General features: G+C 35.8%; 1 protein-coding gene and 1 non-coding gene across 5 annotated transcripts in view; one reads left to right on the top strand and one right to left on the bottom strand.

Annotated features, from left to right (window-relative positions):
* FAF1 (Fas associated factor 1) overlaps nucleotides 1-19329 on the bottom strand; it is a 520728-nt gene that overhangs the window by 121930 nt on the left and 379469 nt on the right. For all 4 annotated transcript variants that reach the window (XM_001137725.6, XM_054666796.2, XM_063780489.1 and 1 more), the window contains one exon: nucleotides 3870-4024. In XM_001137725.6, the coding sequence (XP_001137725.1) occupies nucleotides 3870-4024 (155 nt within the window). The remainder of the gene's footprint in view (nucleotides 1-3869; nucleotides 4025-19329) is intronic.
* LOC112206978 (U6 spliceosomal RNA) lies at nucleotides 19187-19293 on the top strand. The gene has a single exon (XR_002941456.1). It is a non-coding gene; the product is annotated as a U6 spliceosomal RNA (small nuclear RNA).

The following is a 19329-nucleotide window of genomic DNA, read 5'->3' as shown; positions in this document are numbered from 1 at the left end:
TTTAGCTCTTTCTTTTACAGGTACATCCTACTATTTCCATCAGAATTACTGGTCAAACCAATATTTAAGAAATTAGAACGGGGCATGGTATCACACACCTGTAGTCCCAGCTACTCAGAAGGCTGAGACAGGATGATTGCTTGAGGCCAGGAGTTTCAGGCTGCAGTGCACTATGATTACACACTCCAGCCAGGGCAACATAACGAGACCTTGTCTCTTAAAAAAAAAAAAAAAGAAATTATACCTTTAGCACTTCTCAAGACTACCAAGGGCTTCCTGTCACTGTTTTAAGAATGGCTCTGAAATCCAACTAGACATGGTGGCCCAAAAGACTGTACAATATTTTCCAAGGAAAAAAACCTCCTATTTAGATATGCAATACTGAAATTATAAGCAACATTCTTAGATGGAAATAAATGCATACATTTATTTGCTAAATGCTTTCTGGGTTTCTTTTTCCTAGAATTTAAAAAAGTGCCTTGTTTACTGAAACCAACAAAATGAATAAGCCCTTCAGGAGATCACAATTTAGCAGGGGAGACGACAGACATTAATCATTACAGCTAAAGTTTCATGTCTCAGTTCATATTTGGAATGTTCTAAGATCAACCTAAGAATTATTCCAACATATTTTGTACACAGTGGGCTGGAAAATCTAAGTATTCAACTAAGAAAGAAGGTTATTAGAATCATTTAAGAGGTGTAAAAATCCAAATCATCAACATCACAGGGGTTATGACATTCTATAGAAATGTTTCTTTTCTTATTCCAATTTGTTAGAGAAATTAGGAAATTTAATTTATAATAGCAAGTGATACTCATATTCTGGTGACTTCATCAAAGCATTCACTTAGTTTAATATCCTTCACTTGTCTCCTACATAAATGAGAGATCCATAGTATACTGTGATTGAAGAACTAATGCCTCTATAGGCTTAATCAGAGTAATCCTTAAGCAAAAGTATATCTGCTTAGCAAGTCTCTTCCCATCTTGGATATCAACATCCTCAGCTATAATATCAGATGGTAGTCCTAGGAAACCACTATGAAAACATCCAAATGGCTTACAGGTCCAGGACTCTCTAAATTTTTATGGCCTGTCTGAACTAGGTTAACCAGATATGGGACGAGGCAAGCTATTAACCAGGAATTTATTTCCAAACTTATATCTATCATAAAGAAATAACAGTTAAAAGGAAGCCCACAACAACAATCTTACTTGTGATGCCTAGAAATCTCTTCTGTATTTCCGTATATTAATATGTCCCCATTTCAGCTTGCTAATCATATGCAAATGATGTCATAACACCTTTTGACATGTACCCCATGGATCAATAAATATTAGTGCAAGCAGTCGTCTACTGAATTGAGAGTGAAAGCTTGAGGTTTTGTTACTCAAAGTTAAAAGCATCTAATGAGTGATGCAATCAGTTTTTAGGATAAACACCTCTGGATAAATATGGTGTAAAAATCCAAGAAAGATAATACAGTAGGAAACCCAATTAGACAATTTTATTTAGATGAATCTGTGATATGATAGGTGGCAAGAAAATTGTGGTTAAGTTAAACCCTTTTTTTAAGCAATAAACCAGCCTAATTAATTATCTTACAGTTTCATATGTCAAAGTCAATCCCCTTTTTGGGAATATGTCATTCTAATGAATTTTCACCTTGTGTTTATAAAATGTGTATTTTCCCATTTGCCTTAACACTAATAATGATGGATCAAAAGTAGCTATGTAATTTTATTTGTTTTTTTTTTATTACTTGCTTTTTAATTTTTTGACATTTTAAAAAACTTTTATGTTTGGAGGGTACATGTGAAGGTTTGTTACATAAGTAAATTGGTGTCATGGGTGTTTGTTTTACAGATTATTTCATCAACCAGGTATTAAACTCAGTACCCAGTAATTATCTTTTGTTACTTTAATATAGAGAAATATAACACCTTTTAAATTTGTAATATGGACAGAACTATTAATAGATTTTGAATAAGGATGCCAAGTATCTTAAATTATAGAAATAATTCCATTCCCCTATTGCCCCATTTGTGGTTCCTATAAATGTTTATTAAATTGAATTCCTAGATGTTCCTATTTTCAGTCTTTAATATTACCTTTTACAAATTTTTATGACAGTTGCTTAATTCAAAATGTAGATTGAAATATCCTATCATACTTAATAGTCAGTCCTGCAGTTCATTGAGAAATAACTCTAAAGCCTTAAACAACACGTTTATTTAGTGTTTTTAAAAAAGTGTCATAAGGAGTTAATAGGACACAGCTGTACTGGCTCTTTCTAATAAGCAGCTTCTGTCGCTTTGGTCACCACAGGTGTCTCTGTAACCTGCAAACTCTTATTACTAGTGTATCAAAGTTGTGCTACTTAACAGACTTCTTTAGTAAAACATAACAAAGCAATTACATGGCTGTTGATTGCCATCATAAAAAAAAAACCCTCAAACACTGTTTTTCAAAAGAAACTACACTGCAATTTTTTGTCATTGTAAAATAAAAGGAACTAAGGAATTAAATGGAGGATAGAACAAAATAACAGCAGGTAGCCCACTGAACTTAGCCACTACAGATGGTTTAGAAATAGTGTTTCCTTCTCCATCAAGTTGTGGATAAAAGGAAAGGAGGAGATTCCTTACTGCCAGTGAATGGCAAAAGATTTAGCCAAGTCTCCAGTCTCTGTATTTTGCCTCATGAAAGACCTTCGATGTGGCATTTTTATCTGTTTTTGGCACTGCTTTTCATCACCTTTAACTGAGTGTGAATAATAACCTGATTTAATTTAAACAAATACAGGTGCTAAAGATTCTTTATTTATGTATAACAGGGAATATTTCCAAGGCAAAACGAAGTCATCTCATGAAATTTCCTAACCATTTGCTTAAAGAAATGAAGTATTAGATTATGAAATAGCTTCAACATTATTTTGCCTCACATTTAAGGAAAGAATCATGTTCTTTTCTGATTCAGATTAAATAAAACAAAGTCTGAATGATGACCAAAAATTCAGTGAGCCATAAAATAACAAAAAGACAAATCAGATGGTTTCCAATTGTTCTATAATCGTTTAAATTAGGTGACTAAAATATGCTTGCCTTGAAATGAATTAATTTAATCTCCCTGTTCATGAACCAGCAGCCTGTGATTATGATTGTGTTAACACACCCAAAGTAGCATCATGGGATGTTATGGCCACATGTGTAATTAAACATGATGAAATATATTTCAGATGGGAAACTGAAATAGGCAAAATATGAAGAAGTGTTAATCACTTGAAGATACTATGATTAACAAACTAAGTAAACTCATCCTGACAACTAGGAAAGGAATTTTTTTTTCCCTATTGAGAATATGGATGTATTGTTGGCTGTGTGCAAAAGAATGTGTGCAATAAAGCGATTACATCAATTAGCATATGCTAGAGTTAAGCTATTACCAACTCCACTGGACTTGTGCAGAAAGTCCTGCCTTCTTCACTGAAGTTATTAAAAAATAAACTTACTACTAGGATTATATATTAGACTTGTTTTGCCTTTTCTGAACATCATTAAAAACATCAGGTTTCTCTAAAAGTTCAAAAACATATTAGAAATGTCTGTTGCACTGCAAATATAAGATGAGAAATGTATTTTTGTTTTCAGGTTATTCTTGAATTTAAAAAGTTTTTATAAGTTAAGGTATATTTTCACAATTGCAAATAACTGCATGTGTTAGCTGCAACGAGCAGCTTTTGTCTAATGAAATGCAATGGTAGAGAGTTTAATGCTGAGGATGAAAAATGTTTATGATGATGACAAACACAATGATTTTTTTTTTAATAGAAGCCCAACTTATAACTTGTGAACAACAGTATTACCTTGCTCTGTTGGAGTCCTTTGTCAGATCCCAAGCCCAGGTTATAAAATTTTGACTCAGATAAGAAACAATGGATTCAGCACAAAGCATTTGTGAGCAGAACACGTTGGTTAACACACTTTCATCATGGTGGAGGTAGATAGCAAGAAGCTTTCTCTGAAAAGAGGAGAAAAATCTGATCAATTAAAATATCCACTAATGTAAGATTTCTTAAATTTTAGAGAGGCATAATTAGTCTATATGAACAGCAAAGACAAAAATTAAATGCTATTCCCTAAAAGAGTACTTTACATTTTGGAGTTCCTAAAGCATCTAAAATATCAAAAAATTTTACTTCCTTACACTTTAAAAAGGCTGGGATGATTATATCTAATTCTGCAGACTGCTATTGCAGATTTCTGTTGATATGTGCAAGCCTATCTCAAATGAAGTTGCAAAGGAATTGTATTTTGCTTAAAGGAAATGGATTTACTATTCTTTTCATTTAATAGATATATGTAAAGAGAAATATTAACTTTGAACTGTTCAACAATACAGAGAAAAAATATTCTTTAAAACAGAATGACAAAATTCCTCTTACATATTTTTTATGGTTTTAATCTGAACAATGGATAGTCTCTTCCATTTGAAAGGAAAAGGTCTGAAATGAAGTTTTCTTTTTGTTCTATAGATAATTTTAAAGTCCTTAATGTATTCTCATATTAAGCCCTTATTTATCAGCATGTAACATATAATTGCCATTTGAAGAGATAGAAAAATATTCAGTTCACATGCATTCTTTCTAGTTTATATTTCAGAAAATGTCCACTGTGGCTTTTCATATAGAAAATTATTCTTTCCCTTTTGCCATAATAAAAGTTGCTTTCAATAAATGACACTTGGTCTCTTAAATGTGTCTTCTGTCACAGTTGGATACTCAATGCAATAATTAAAACTAAAAACTGAAACTGAACAAGTTAATAGGTATAATAAAAACAATGGCTATAAGTAGCCATTGATGGTTTGCAACATGTTAGCTTTACCAACAATGACTATAATGATTAAAGAGCTTAAATTGTTGACTAACTTCTTGGTATTACCTCAAAGAAGAGCTGAGTTTAACAATACTCACAATTACCAGGGAAAGGAAAGATAAAATTTTATGGTAAAGACAACATACAAACCAATCTTTGAAATTCTGTCAAAGGAAAATTTCAAGGAAGCTTAGTATCTTTCCCTTCAAGTTAAATAAGAATGTGATGACAGCAAATGAAAATTTGCTGTGTGGGATTCTGAACAAAAGAAGGAAACTTACAGAAAAATATAAGGCTCATGCTGATGAAAGGCTAATGAAATCTGATGTTAGGAATTATCTAGATAAAGAATCCAAATAATAGTAATAGTAATCATCATTAAAATTATTTTCTTCAAAGGTAAATTTCGTAATAGATGAGGGTAGCCACAGTTAGGTAGATTAAGATTCTAAAAGCATCTACTATGAATAGGAGACACTGTTACTTTCACAACCATTATCTACTTTAATTTCCAGAATAAATCTTTAAAATAGCATCCTTAACCCCATTAGCATATGAGGAAACTGAGGTTTAGAAAGCGGACTTGTCCCAAATGTCACAGATAGTTACTAACTAACACAACGAGGATTGGCTCCCAGATTGTCTAACTCCAAGTCCAAGTAAGTGTTTTTTCTCTGATACTACAGTGGTAGCAGGGAAATCAACCACACTGTAGTCAAGGCTTATGGAAGCACTCATATAACATGAAGATGCCAGACTGCTTTGGACTGAGACTCAGAGACAGCTTGTAATGGGAATAAGGGCAGGACTCCTGGGTATAAGTAGCTCAGCTGATCCCACCCTGCTTCTATGTGTTAATTCATTTATTCATTCATTCAACAAGCATTTGTTGAAATGCTCTTTGTGTCAGGCTCAGCAGGAAGCAGTGGCAATAAAATGGTGAACAAGAAAGACTCGGGGTTTCTTCATCTATGTTGATGTCTGCAGAGAACAGTATCAGGCTTCTAGGAAGTTTGTAATCAGATACATTGTTAGAGAGATACTTATCTAGTAAATTCCTACTCATCCTATAAGGCTCAAAACAAATGCCTCTATGAAACCTTCCGTGATTCCCTCAGGCAGAGTTAAGAGCTTCCTTTCCTGGGCCTCTATCTCCTTCCATTAGTATTATAACTGTTTACCAGTTTCCCCTCTAGACTAAATTTCTCAAAAGAGAGAATGAGGTCTCTTTCAGTCTTCTTTGCATCTTTAAACTAGCATGGGTCCCAGCCTGTTTGATGAAAGAAACAAGAACACTGATACAAGCCACAGCCCCTTGGCAAAAAAGATACCCAATAGCAATGGCAATGTAAAATCAGTTTTAGTAAATGAATCAAGAATTCTGATGCTTTAGGGAAAGTAACGTGAACCTGGCACCATTAACAAATTCAGAGCTCTTCTTCTTAGGAGCTCTCTAACTGAATAGACAGAGGGATGTCAACCTCTAATTCAGCTTGATCGTATCTCAGCAACTACATTTAATGAGACAGTGGGAACAAGAGAGCTGTCCACTTTTAAATCAGCATATTTCTAACTAAACAATGGCAATGGCTAAATCTTTAAAATGCCTATTTCTCTCAAGAACACTGCAATGGAACATTTAGACTTTGGGAAAGAGATTAGTGATTTACATTGCTATCTCACTGATTTAATTTAAATGCTCTTCCAAACCAAACACACATGTGCCGAAGAGGCTACGAAGAAACCCAACATGCAGAGTTCCCTATAAGTGCAGCCGACAGTGTTGACTGAAACTAAACTTGGAAATCCAGGGCACTAATGCACAATATCAAGCAATAAAACGGCATCTCTTTGGCAATATTTAATTTAAAAAAGAAGAAAGAGGGAGGCGAAGATCAGGCACTGTCTGTTTTGGAGGATCAACCATTCTGCATTTCAAAGCATTGGTCCCTGCAATATCCAGGTTACTGTGCTAGAATCTCGACTATTATATCGCAGTTGTGAGAGGGAGGGCAAAGATGTGTTTACTCAGTGATTAGGCCCTTAGAATAAGCCTCTAGCTCCTAGAGAGACAGCTCACCACTTATTCATTTGGGCCAATTCACAAAGCCTAGGAAGATTAAACATCCATGCTGAGAAGACAAGCGAATGCAGACGGTGAAAAAGAAATAAAAATTCTTTAAAAACTCTGAGATGACTTCATTATTTTTCCACAAGGAAACTTTAGGAAAGTGTTTAGTTAGAGAAAAACCCACATTGACCTCTCTCTAAACCCTTAATCTTTCCTTTGTGGTGGCACTGCTTTGTGGTAAGCGACTGGCTCGCCTCGCCCCTCTTTTCACTGGAAGCTGAGAGAAAAAAGACTCTGGAGAAACAGTTTTCGTTCCAGGGACACAAACCCCTGACACTGTTAAACATGAGATGCCAGGAAAACACACTTAAAAAAAAAATTCCCACTTTAAGCTTTAGACTGAATGTGAGAAAGGAGATGATAAAAAGAGTATCACAAGAGAATCTTCAGGCTGTGGGTACCCCAAAGTAGCTTTCAAAAGGAAAACTAATAATTTTAAAATAATCTTTTCTCTGACATAAGCTTTCAACAAAAAATTTTCTGCTGCTTTTATAACAGTAAATAAGCAAAATATAAAAACTCAATAGTATGGAAGTGCTAGTAAATTTAGGCTATATAAATCTGATTAAATTACAGTCACAGATAAATGGACTCCAGACTCAGATTTCTGATTATCTTACTGAGCTCAATTAAGCACAGGCCAAAAGAGTGAGAACTGGGTTAAGCATATCAACCAATTTGGAAGAGTTGAAATGGCAAACTAATCAGAAAACTGCTTTCGTGAAGAAAGCAGTACCACAGAAAACGAGTAAGAAAATGTTTTGATTTCTATTACTATAACCAGTTTTTCCTTTGGCCCATTTAATAATTTAGTTCAATAACATTTGAAGAGTACCTATGTATTAGGGATTGAGACTATAAAGATGAATGCAACAGTTTCCTTACCCTCGAAAAGTTGTGGGAAAGAATGTGTGGAGGCAAACATTTAATTGTAGTACCATCTAACAAATGATAATATTGGGGCATTAAAAAGAATATATTTTATTTGTCCTTTCTAATTTGGCAGAGAGGGTCTAAGTCTGGCAGACCACAAAGGCAAACAACCAAGCTACATTCTCCTGATTCCCTCTCTGTAATCTAAGTTTTAGTAACACAGTGCAAAAGGAAGTCTCCAAGCTTTAAAGTAACAGAGAGCTCTGTTCTGAATCCAGTTCTGCCATTTAGCAGCTATGTGACCATGGGGCAAATGGGTTGTTGTAAGCATCGCAGATAATGTAGGTTAAGTACCTATTTACAAGGCCTGGCCCATAGTAGGTGCTGAATGAAAGGTAGCTGTTAGGATGAAGATTCCTGAACTATCCATGCAAAATAAAGGGTTTTGAAAGCAATTTCAAGAGAAATAATGGCCATGAAAATGTATTAAAGATTAAGCTCCTTCATTTTTCCTACTGGCAATAGTGTCTGGGATGCTTATTGTGTCTCTGAGTTCGGTGCCTCACTAATCTTCACATTCAAATCCAGGAGCTAAGGTACTAAGTTGATGCTTAAGAAATGCCCAGCTGACAGCAACCAATGTGACTTGGCCTTGAGCTACAGTAGCTATTGTATTTAGACTCTTAGTGTCACAGAACCATAGAATATTAGAGCTGGAAGAAATGTGCTGTGTCTCAAAATAAGCCAGGCAGAGAGCAGATACTAAGGAAATATTTGCTGATGAACTAAAAAGAAAGGGTTGTATTTTGAGTACCAGAATATCCATAATCTGCATGTTCAATGCTTTTAAAGTTGATATGACAATTTCTGGGAATGGTACAATGTAGTTCATAGTTTTTTTCAGTGTTAAAACTATAGTATAAAATAATTTCCTTGTGTAAACTGGACCTGATTTGCTTTCTCTCCTTCCCATTTCTGTTATCCTTTTCCCTCATCATTATCATCACCATAGTAATCAGAATCATTATCACTATCACTTTTTAAGTTTGGAGATGGCTCATTGATACAAACAATGGATATAATGATACAATAAACACCTATTTATTCTTCACCTAGATTTACCAATCATTAGCATTTTGCCATATTTGCTTTATCATTCTTTTAATACTTCCCTGAAACATCTGAATGTTTGCAGACACCATGACACTTCTACCCTAAAGAAATGTCTTGAGAATAATACATTCCCTTACATAATCATCATATTTATATCACACCTAAGACATTTAATATTGTTACAATATCATCTAATATACAGTCCATATTCAAATTTCCCCCAAGTACTCCCACATGTCCTTTGTAGCTATTTTATTTATTGTTTTAAATCCAGCATCTAATTTGGATCATTCCAGTACTTGCCAACTTCTACAATGCTATTCTTGTATATGGATGTTCACAGGTACCACACAGCATACAATCATGACTCAAGATAAGTGCAATGTGAGAACACAAGCAGGAGAGTAGGAAGCCACACTATCTGGATTCAAATTCCTGCTTTGCCATTGCCCAGCTTTGTGACCTTGGGAAAGTCACTACACTTTTTTGTGCTTGGGTGGCATACAGTTCTGAAGGTCAGAAGTCTGTTAAAACTCTTTTCTAGATGGGAGTAGTGAGGAAGTAAGGCTGGCAAATCAGTAGTAATGACTAGTAATAGAGGAAGTCCTGGGTTCTAGGCATGAACATCAGATTGGCTGCTTCTTTATGAAGATGATACTTTAAAAAAATTGTTTTTAATAGAGATGGGGTCTCACTATGTTGCCCAAGCTGGTCTTGAACTCCTGGGCTCAAGTGATCCTCCTGACCTGGCCTCCCAAAGTGCTGGGATTACACACCCGGCCTGTGAAAGTGATACTTGAGCTGAATTTTAAAAGTAGGACATCAATGCTATAAGTAGAAACAAACAAACCACAGTAAAAGCAGGAGAGAGTGACTTCTCTGTGACTGAAGCTGAATTTTTCTTTTTTTTTTTTTTTTGAGACAGAGTCTTGCTCTGTTGCCCAGGCTGATGGCGTCATCTCAGCTCACTGCAAACTCCGCCTCCTGGGTTCAAGCGATTCTCCTGCCTCAGCCTCCTGAGTAGCTGAGATTGCAGGCAACTGCCACCATGCCCGGCTAATTTTTGTGTTTTTAGCAGAGATGGGGTTTCACCATGTTGGCCAGGCTGGTCTTGAACTCCTGACCTCAGGTGATCTGCCTGCTTTGGCCTCCCAAAGTGCTGAGATTACAGGCGTGAGCCACTGTGCCTGGCCTGAAGCGGAATTTTAAATATACGTGAGAGTGAGAAAAAGAAGAGTAAAGAAGATAAAAAACAAAGGAAAAGTTTGGGAAAGGCCCAGCAATGTCAATGGCCCCATCTGTTCAAAGAACTCCAAGCTAGTTATCTTTAAAGAGTAAAACGACCAGAGTGCAGGTTGTACTGTGAAAAGAATCACAAAACTTAGCCCTGTTTAGCTCCTGAATGTGGTTTCAGAGACCAACAGGCATCAACCAAATTGGAGAGGTTCCAAAAAGAAAAAGTCAGCTACTGAAGATGAGGAGATGCCAGGATGGTGTCTTTTTCCCCTCACTTTCTGAGCAGATGTTGGGATAGCATTCTGAAATCTTGAGGACACAGATATCTGAATCTTGCATAGGGAGCACTGTCATATGGAAGTCAGAGGGTTAAAAAAAAAAAAAAAAACAAAGCCTTCCCTAGGTGCAGTGGTTCATGCCTGTAATCTCAGCACTTTGGGAGGCCAAGGCAGTTGGATCACCTGAGGTCAGGAGTTCAAGACCAGCCTGGCCAACAGGGCGAAACCCCATCTCTACTAAAAATACAAAAAATTAGCTGGGTGTGGTGGGGTGCGCCTGTAATCCCAGCTACTTGGGAGGCTGAGGCAGAATTGCTTGAAACTGGGAGGCAGAGGTTGTAGTGAGCTGAAATTGTGCCACTACACTCCATCCTGGGCAACGGGGCAAGACTCTGTCTAAAAAAAGAAAAGCCTAAAGTAAAATCAAACTCTCAAAATAAGCTGACAGATGTTCATTGGGTATAGATCTTTATCAGTTTTCATTGCTTAGACTGTAATACTCAGGTAATACAATATATTTGAGGAAGGCCACCATGTGGCTAAAGTTTTTATGAATAAGGACATGAGAAGCTGAAACGATTGGCTCTTACAGCAAGTTACAGAGAAGCAGGCATGCTCTTTGGGGAGGCTGGAAGAGGGACTGGGTAGGCAAGGAAGTAGGCAGTGTCAGGCCAACTCTCATTGGTTTTCCGGGTAAACATTTAGACACAGTACAAAGGACTTTGGTACAGTAGTCTCTTAAAAGTGCAGGAAGGATTTTTCTAACCCTTTACTATTCTCTACGGGGAGGGATAACACTACTCCTAGTCAGCAATAGGCCTGTTAAACAAGCATGACAAAAGGAGTGCGAATGTCAAGTGTACTCCTCACCCCCACTTTTAGGACACTGAGGAAGAGAACAAGAACCCATAGCCTACTTATATCTACTTCCACATTCCAAAAGGTGACAGAGTATAGCAGTAAAGACTTGAAGATAAATTAATAATTTTTCGTTAAAAATATATTAATAATGCATTCTTACTGAAAATCATAAGAATTACAATGATTTATGGGTATACATGTTCAGTAGCTTTTTAATACCATCAAATATTGTCTGACAAACAGGTTTCTAAGTAGAATATTATATATTATAAAAACAAGCTGTGTTTAAGCATATGGAGTTGTATTAACTCTTTCTTTTCTTTTTTTTTTTTTTTTTTGAGACAGGGTCTCGCTCTGTCACCCAGGCTGGAGTGCAGTGGCATGATCTCGGCTCACTGCAAGCTCCGCCTCCTGGGTTCACGCCATTCTCCTGCCTCAGCCTCCCAAGTAGCTAGGACTACAGGCACCCGCCACCACGCCCGGCTAATTTTTTGTATTTTTAATAGAGACGGGGTTTCACCATGTTAGCCAGGATGATCTTGATCTCTTGACCTCGTGATCCATCCGCCTCGGCCTCCCAAAGTGCTGGGATTACAGGCGTGAGCCACTGCGCCCAGCCAAATGGCTGTGTATGTCTAAACTAGTAAGTTTTGAACTAATTTAAGAAATAATTTTAATATGGGCACTAAAGATTTTTGCAATTTTAATTAGGCAGATCTGATAATTGGAGAATTAAAGGCAAATTCTAAGTGGTACTAACAAATATACTATTTAGTAGAAATATCTAATTACAGAACAGCAGGTTTGGTATGGTTGTATTTATATAAACTATATCAGCTTTTTGACTGATATACATGTTTATAGATTTTTTTGAAAAATCACATTTAGAAAGTAAAAGCATTTAATAAATAGTGGTTATTTTCAGGTTTGGAATTATGTGGTGTCATTTTCTACTTAAAATGCATCTGTATTTTCATTCTCTTACAGCGAATACATTATTTGTATAATTCAAATATATTTTTCTAAAAAAAAAATTAGCATTCTAAGTCTTATTTCACACATGTGCAGGATGCTGTCCCAGCTGTCATACAAAATTACTATAAAAGACATTGTCCTGACTTTAAGGAATTTAAATGGAAAAAATAACACAGACAAGATAAGCAGACTGGGCATATTTTCCAAAGCACAAAGAAGTTTGTTTGCCTGGTTTTCTGGATATTGTGTGGTGAGCTAGAAACTTACCAACTACAGCTGTGGCCTCAAATTTGTATAGAACTTATTTTTCTTAAAAGACAATGATGAATGATGGCATTTAGATTTCTTTCAACACGAAGCAGTAGAAATAGCATGACTTTAAAATGGGCTGATTTAAAAAAATAAATATAATAAAATTTGATAACTAAGAGCACTGTTAAACGTGAACTACTAATTTTTGTGGTAGAAATGTTCATGGGGTTCTCAAAATTCCTTTCTGAAACTGTTCCTAGAACTAGTTCATAATTGAATGAGAAAATCAGTTTTGTTATTTTACAAACATTTCTCAAATTTGTCCAAAACTGCTTAATGGCACCATCTATCTTATCCACAATACTGGGTGCATTTATGGGTAGCATCCCACTTAAGTCTCAAAACAACCTCTATAAAGTAAATACTATCATCATCATGTTTTTTCCATATTAGACATAGGCTCATTACTTGTTTAGGGCCACAGAGCTACTAAGTGGGAAATCAGCAATTGAGTACTGATTCCCTTAATTTATGTATAATATTTGGAAAAAGCACTGGTGTGAAGTCAGATCTTTGGAGCTGTAATGAAATTACTAATATCAAAGCTCAGACTCCCAAAGGGATGCTTGGGAAAGGAACAATCCTTCACATGGGAGATAAGCCCTGCCATTGAGATTTTTATTCCTGTTGATTTTTAGTTACTATAAATGTCTAATGATTCTCCAGGGTACTTTTGGTGGTGTAGAAGAAGAGAATTCAGGGACAGTAGGCATGAGAGGTGGGGAGGCCCCAAGGAAAAAAAAGACTCATCTCCGCACCGCCCCCCCCACCCCTGCACCAAGATATGATCTTGTTCTCTTGCCCAGGCTGGAGTGCAGTGGCACAAACATGGCTCACTGCAGGCTAGACCTTCTGGGCTCAAGTGATGCTCCTGATTCAGCCTCTTGAGTAACTGGGACCATAGGCACATGCCACCGCACCTGACTAACTGTTTTTGTTTGTTCGGTTTTCTTTTTTTTTTGTAGAGATGGTGATCTCACCATGTTGCCCAGTCTGGTCTAGAACTCCTGGGATCAAACGATCCTCCCACCTTGGCCCCTCGAAGTGTTGGGATTACAGGTGTAAGTCACCATGCCCAGCCTAAAAACAGATTTTAAATGTCAGCTAATGCCAGGGCATCACAGGCCCCTTCATGCCTTGGCCCCCACTGATTTTATCAGCATCATGCCTAGCAATGCAACTCCGTCCTGCATTTTTTTGCTCCAGTAATACCAAACTGGTTGTCGTTTCCTCACTTTAATCTTCCATTGCCTTTACTTTTGTTCTTCCTTCTGTTTAGAATTCTGTTATTTGCCTAAGTTTTTCTCATCATTTAAGATTCAGGTCAGAGGTACGTCCTCTAGAAATCTTCCCCCTAGGCTGGGCGCGGTAGCTCATGCCTGTAATCCCAGCACTCTGGGAGGCTGAGGCGGGTGGATCACCTGAGGTCAGGAGTTCAAGACCAGTCTGGCCAACATGGTGAAACCCCATCTGTACTAAAAACACAAAAATTAGCAGGGCGTGGTGGCACGCACCTGTAGTCCCAGCTACTCAGGAGGCTGAGGCAGGAGAATAGCTTGAACTCAGGAGGCGGAGTTTGCAGTGAGCCGAGATGGCGCCACTGCACTCCAAACTGGGTGACAGAGTGAGACTCCATCTGGAAAAGAAAAGAAAAGAGAAGAGAAGAGAAAAGAAATCTTTCCCCTGAACTTCTAAGGTAGTTGAAGGTACCTCTTCTCTTTGCTTCTATGGTATATTATACTATATGGATTGTTTATATTGTTTTATTTACCTCATTAGACTGAGCAAAAGCAGGAAACCTCTATTTCCCAGATCCTTACAGAGCATGTGATAAACATTTATAGCCCTCAACTGGATGAGTGTCCTTCATAGTTAAGGGCAAGGAAGGAAGTCATAAAACTGATCAGTACATTATCAGAAGTCAATACTTTGTCACGATATACTTAAAAGAAACATGAAAACTTAGAATAACTACTTTACCAAAGTTGGAAGCTCTGCTTCTTACAGTACTGTAAATTCCTCAAGAAAAAAGGCAAAAAGAACTATGAGTACTCTCACCACCAAGTGCTCTCAAATGAAATCAGTTTGAAGCAGTTTTCATTAAGATGGATTGAATGTGGCATCGTGAGAAACACTTTATCAAATGTAGTGTTTTACTTAGTGATTAACTATATACCAGTTGATGAAGCTCCCCAAATCCTTTGTAATCCCACCACTCCAATAAACATTTAATGAGTATATAAGTTCAAAAAGCCTAGCAGAGGATTTAAACCTTCAATCTTGTTTTTATTTACTCTTGGAACTCAATTTCTCACTTCAAGTGAAGAATGCTGGTGTTTGAGGCTCATCTGTTGCCCTGGTAAAATTAATGTACCTCCCCTCCCACAGTTTAAATTAAACATGTGATATTTAAGATGAAGAAAATTTAGTAAGAGTGCCACAGTATCCGTCATATTTGCCTTAAAATGTTTGAACATGAGCAAACTGTTTTCTGAAAAATGATTCATTCAAAAATTTTAAAAAATAATCTTGAGCAAAATCTGTTTTAACTCTCAAGTGTGAAATATGAAAAGGAGAGATGAAGTTTGATCATTAAATCCTGAAGTACAGCAGTTAGCAATGAAAACTCAAGTGTGGTGGGATAGTGTAAACCATATTTACCTGTCATGGAACATGTGAGCTCTTATTTGGTCCCTACTACTTACTATCAGTGTGTTGTAGGCAAGTCATGTAGCTTTTCTGGACTTTCTCATCTCTAAAATGGGAATATGAGGACTATATATCCCTATTTCACTGTTTGGTTGTGGAGTTCAAATGAGATATGTATAGGAACATGTTTTATAAACCACAGAGCATCACAGAACTCTGAGGTAACATTACAATTACTATACGTACACAATTAAAAGAAGATGTATACAATCTGCTTGATGACTTCAATAAATGAACCTGTTTAGATTTAATTTTGAATAATTTATCTCTCATGGAGTTAAACTTTACTTAAGTTTATAGAAATGTAATAAACTGTACATAAACTGTTGATCTGTAACTTGGAAAAGAGAAATGAGGAAAGAAAAAAGCCCTGGACAAAGAAATAAAGACATTTTTATCAGTCCAGAGAGGTCAGTGGATTTTGGTTACAAATCTAATAGGAAGCAAAATATTTAATTACATGAACCAATAATTTTTCATCTGCTAAAACACCTAGACACTAAGAAAAGCAAACAATCAATTGTTTCATTAGAAATATCCAGGAGTTAATAAACAAGAGCTTATATTCCTCAGGGGATTATCAGTCTGAATAAATCCAAATGCCAATTTACTGTACAAGACACTTAGTAAAAGTTCTTTTGTCTACGATATACTGTATTTTTAAGTGTAAGTTATCTGCATTTAAAGCTAAAATGTGTGAGGTATACATAGTATATCTTACAGAAGCTTTGGAAATGGGTTTTTAAAAATATCTATACCTATTTTGGGAGCTACAGTTTAAGTTACAAAAGGCTGTGACATTTTCTGGTTACTTCAACTACTGGTAAGCAGAGAAATGCACTATTATCAAAGAATAAGTTGAAAAATACATTATTTTAAAACTATAATTAGATATTCTTTCAAACATATTTATGTCTAATAAGTGATTGTTTAAATATAACAACATGGCCATACAATGAGACTCCATAACCATTAAAAATTCTGTTAAAATAAAATATTCAGCATTATTTTACAAAGCATGTCACCTAAATCTAACAAAGCTTTTAGACCTAATATCCATTTTTCAGGAAATCAGAAAAATAATATCACAAGGAAACAATCACACAAATCCAGAATTTGGAACCATCTACAAGTCATCCGGTCTTATTTCTTCACAAAGCAAATGCCAGGGGGAAAAAATGGGGAGAGATGGCGCTTGCTTAAAAGGTATTTAAGATATCTAATACTCAAATATAACTTGTGATCCTTGAGTGGATTGTGGTTCCAAAAAAAACAGCTAAAAAGAAATTCTGGGGATGACTGGTGAAGTTTGTATATGCACTGGATAGTAGGTAATATTAGAGAATTATCGTTAATTTTGTTATATGTGAAAATGGTATTGTGATTACGTAGGAGAATATCATTATTTTTGGAAAATGCATGCTGAAGTTTTTAGGGGTAAAGTATGACATCTATAATTTATTTTGAAATGGCTTAGCAAAAAATAATAAATATACAGGATACCCTAAATGTTTCTGTGCAGTTTAAGTTTCAATAACTTCAAAAGCTTAACTGCTAAAAACTATTAAAAATTATTTGAAGTTTTAATTATTTATATTTATTTTATACTTGTTTGTTTTTGTGAATTTTGAATAAATTTTTAATTTATTTTCTGTTCCAGTCAACATTTGTCATTTTTAATCAGAGGAACTGAAACAAAAATTTATCATAAAAATTTATTCATCAAAATCACAAATCCAAATAAGTATAAAAATATAAATAAATTTCAAATGCTGCTCTTTTGTCAATCTGTAGCAGTTAATCCTTTTAAGTCATTAAGCCTTAAAACTCCATTAAGACTTTGAGATGCCTATATATGGAAGACACAAATATGGCAAAATTTTCCTAATTATTAAAGGTAGGTATAGGGGATTTGGCTATTTATTGTACTATAGTACTTTTTCTGTATTAAAATTTAAATAATTTTTTATAATAAAAAGTTAAAATACTATAAAAGAAGTTATAATTAAGAAAGTGATCATATAATATTAAAAGGTAAAAAAAGCTGTTATTACAGGATTATAACATGACTAAATTTTATACTAAAAATCCATATATATGCTCAACTAAACATACAATAATATGCAAAGAGCATAACAAAGTTAACAGTTAATCTGTGTTAGAATACTTTCTCTTTGCTTTTCAGTATTTTCTTTTTTCCTTCCAAGAAAGAATATCACCTATTATCCAGGCTGGAGTGCAGTGGCATGATCTTGGCTCACTGCAACCTCCACCTCCTGGGCTCAAGCAATCCTCCTGCCTCAGCCCCCCAAGTAGCTGGGACTAGAGGCATGCATCACCACGCCTGGCTAATTTTTGTATGATTTTTTGTAAAGATGGGGTTTCACCAGGTTGCTCAGGCTGATCTTGAACTCCTGAGCTCAAGTGATCCACTCGCCGTGGCTTCCCAAAGTGCTGGATTACAGGCATGAGCCATCACGTCCAGCCCAGTATTTTCCATAAACCTATATTTATGAACACCATAAACATATATTGCCATAAACATGCAATTCTTTAAAAACAGCCATTTTTATATAGATTGAACAGTTGAAACATAATTGCCTAAAACCGCTTTTAAAAGGGCTATTCTGCTATTCTTAGGGTAAAGAAGTTTCTTACTCTAAATTCATTAGACTGTCAATTATAGCTCTAATTTGATTAATCATCTTGGAATTTGATTTTTAAAATTTATTTTTAAATGAATTTTTCTTTGTATCAGAATTTAACATAATCTAGAAAATAGAAATCTCAGAGGCATCCTTGCACTCTGTTCTCAAATTCCTTGCCCTCTTTAATTCCAACAGCTTTCCCCTCTACTCCATGTACACACTATTCCTTCCTTCTTCCCTTTCTTTATTCCTTGATTTATTAAACATTTACTGAATTTTTACTAAGTACAGGGACATAAAGGATAGTCCCTGCCAAAAGAAAATCAAAACTCCTGGGAAGACATATGTAGAATGGATAATTATAAACACTGTGTTAAGTGTAACAATAAGAGATAAGCAGAGGGTTTTTCACTGGGAAGTGCTAAAGGGGTAGGTGCTGCCAATGTGAGAGAAGGGGAGGAGGTGGAAAAGGTAAGTTTCAGAGGAGGAGGAGGAGTCATCCAGGTAAAGAGCAGAATGAAAGGCATTTCTAGCAGTGGGGAAGCATGAAGAAAGAGTAAGATTATGGGGAAATACAAATGGTACACTATTGCCAGATTTATTTATTAAGTGTGAGGCAGGGAATGGGAAGAGCTGAAGCTACATAGATAGGCAGGAGCCAGATTGCTGATGTCTTGACTGCTGTGACAACATACAAATAGTGATTAGAATCTTCTTGCTCAAAATTTATCTTCTAAATTCTTGTTATGGGCTTCTTCTTATAGACTTCAAGATCACAAAGTCCATTTCTATGTTTAAAACCTTTTTTTGGGGGGGTGGGCAGGGGCCCAAAGTGACTTTTGGGGAAAAATATTGCAGTTGTTAGATATATATCACTACACAGAATAATCATTTTGGGAAAAGACTAAAGAACAAGTCTATCAAGAACTAGTCATTTGCGTAACTGAAAAGAATACAAATATGTAGCTTGGTCCCGTCTAAGCACATCCACCTTTTTTCCCATTTAAAAAAAAACCCTATTTCAGTGCTTCACAAGGCCTTCTGCAAGAGCCAGCAGTACCCCTATCACATTAATGTGCCTTGTGAAATGGGTATCTTGGTGAAGACTAGGTTAACAGATGAACCAGAAACAAATAAAGTCTCCAATCTCAAAATGAAAACAGAAAACGGTGCTTGCTTCAGCAGCACATATACTAAAATTGGACTTATACAGAGATGATTAGCATGGCCCATGCACAATGATGACATACAAATTCGTGAAGAGTTCCATGTTTTTGGAAAAAAACAAAAACAGAAAACATTTAAGCATTGC

This window comes from Pan troglodytes, chromosome 1 (assembly GCF_028858775.2).
Source record: "Pan troglodytes isolate AG18354 chromosome 1, NHGRI_mPanTro3-v2.0_pri, whole genome shotgun sequence".
Lineage (NCBI taxonomy): Eukaryota > Metazoa > Chordata > Mammalia > Primates > Hominidae > Pan > Pan troglodytes.
The sequence above is the reverse complement of the archived record's forward strand: the minus strand, read 5'-3'. Positions and strand labels throughout refer to the sequence as shown.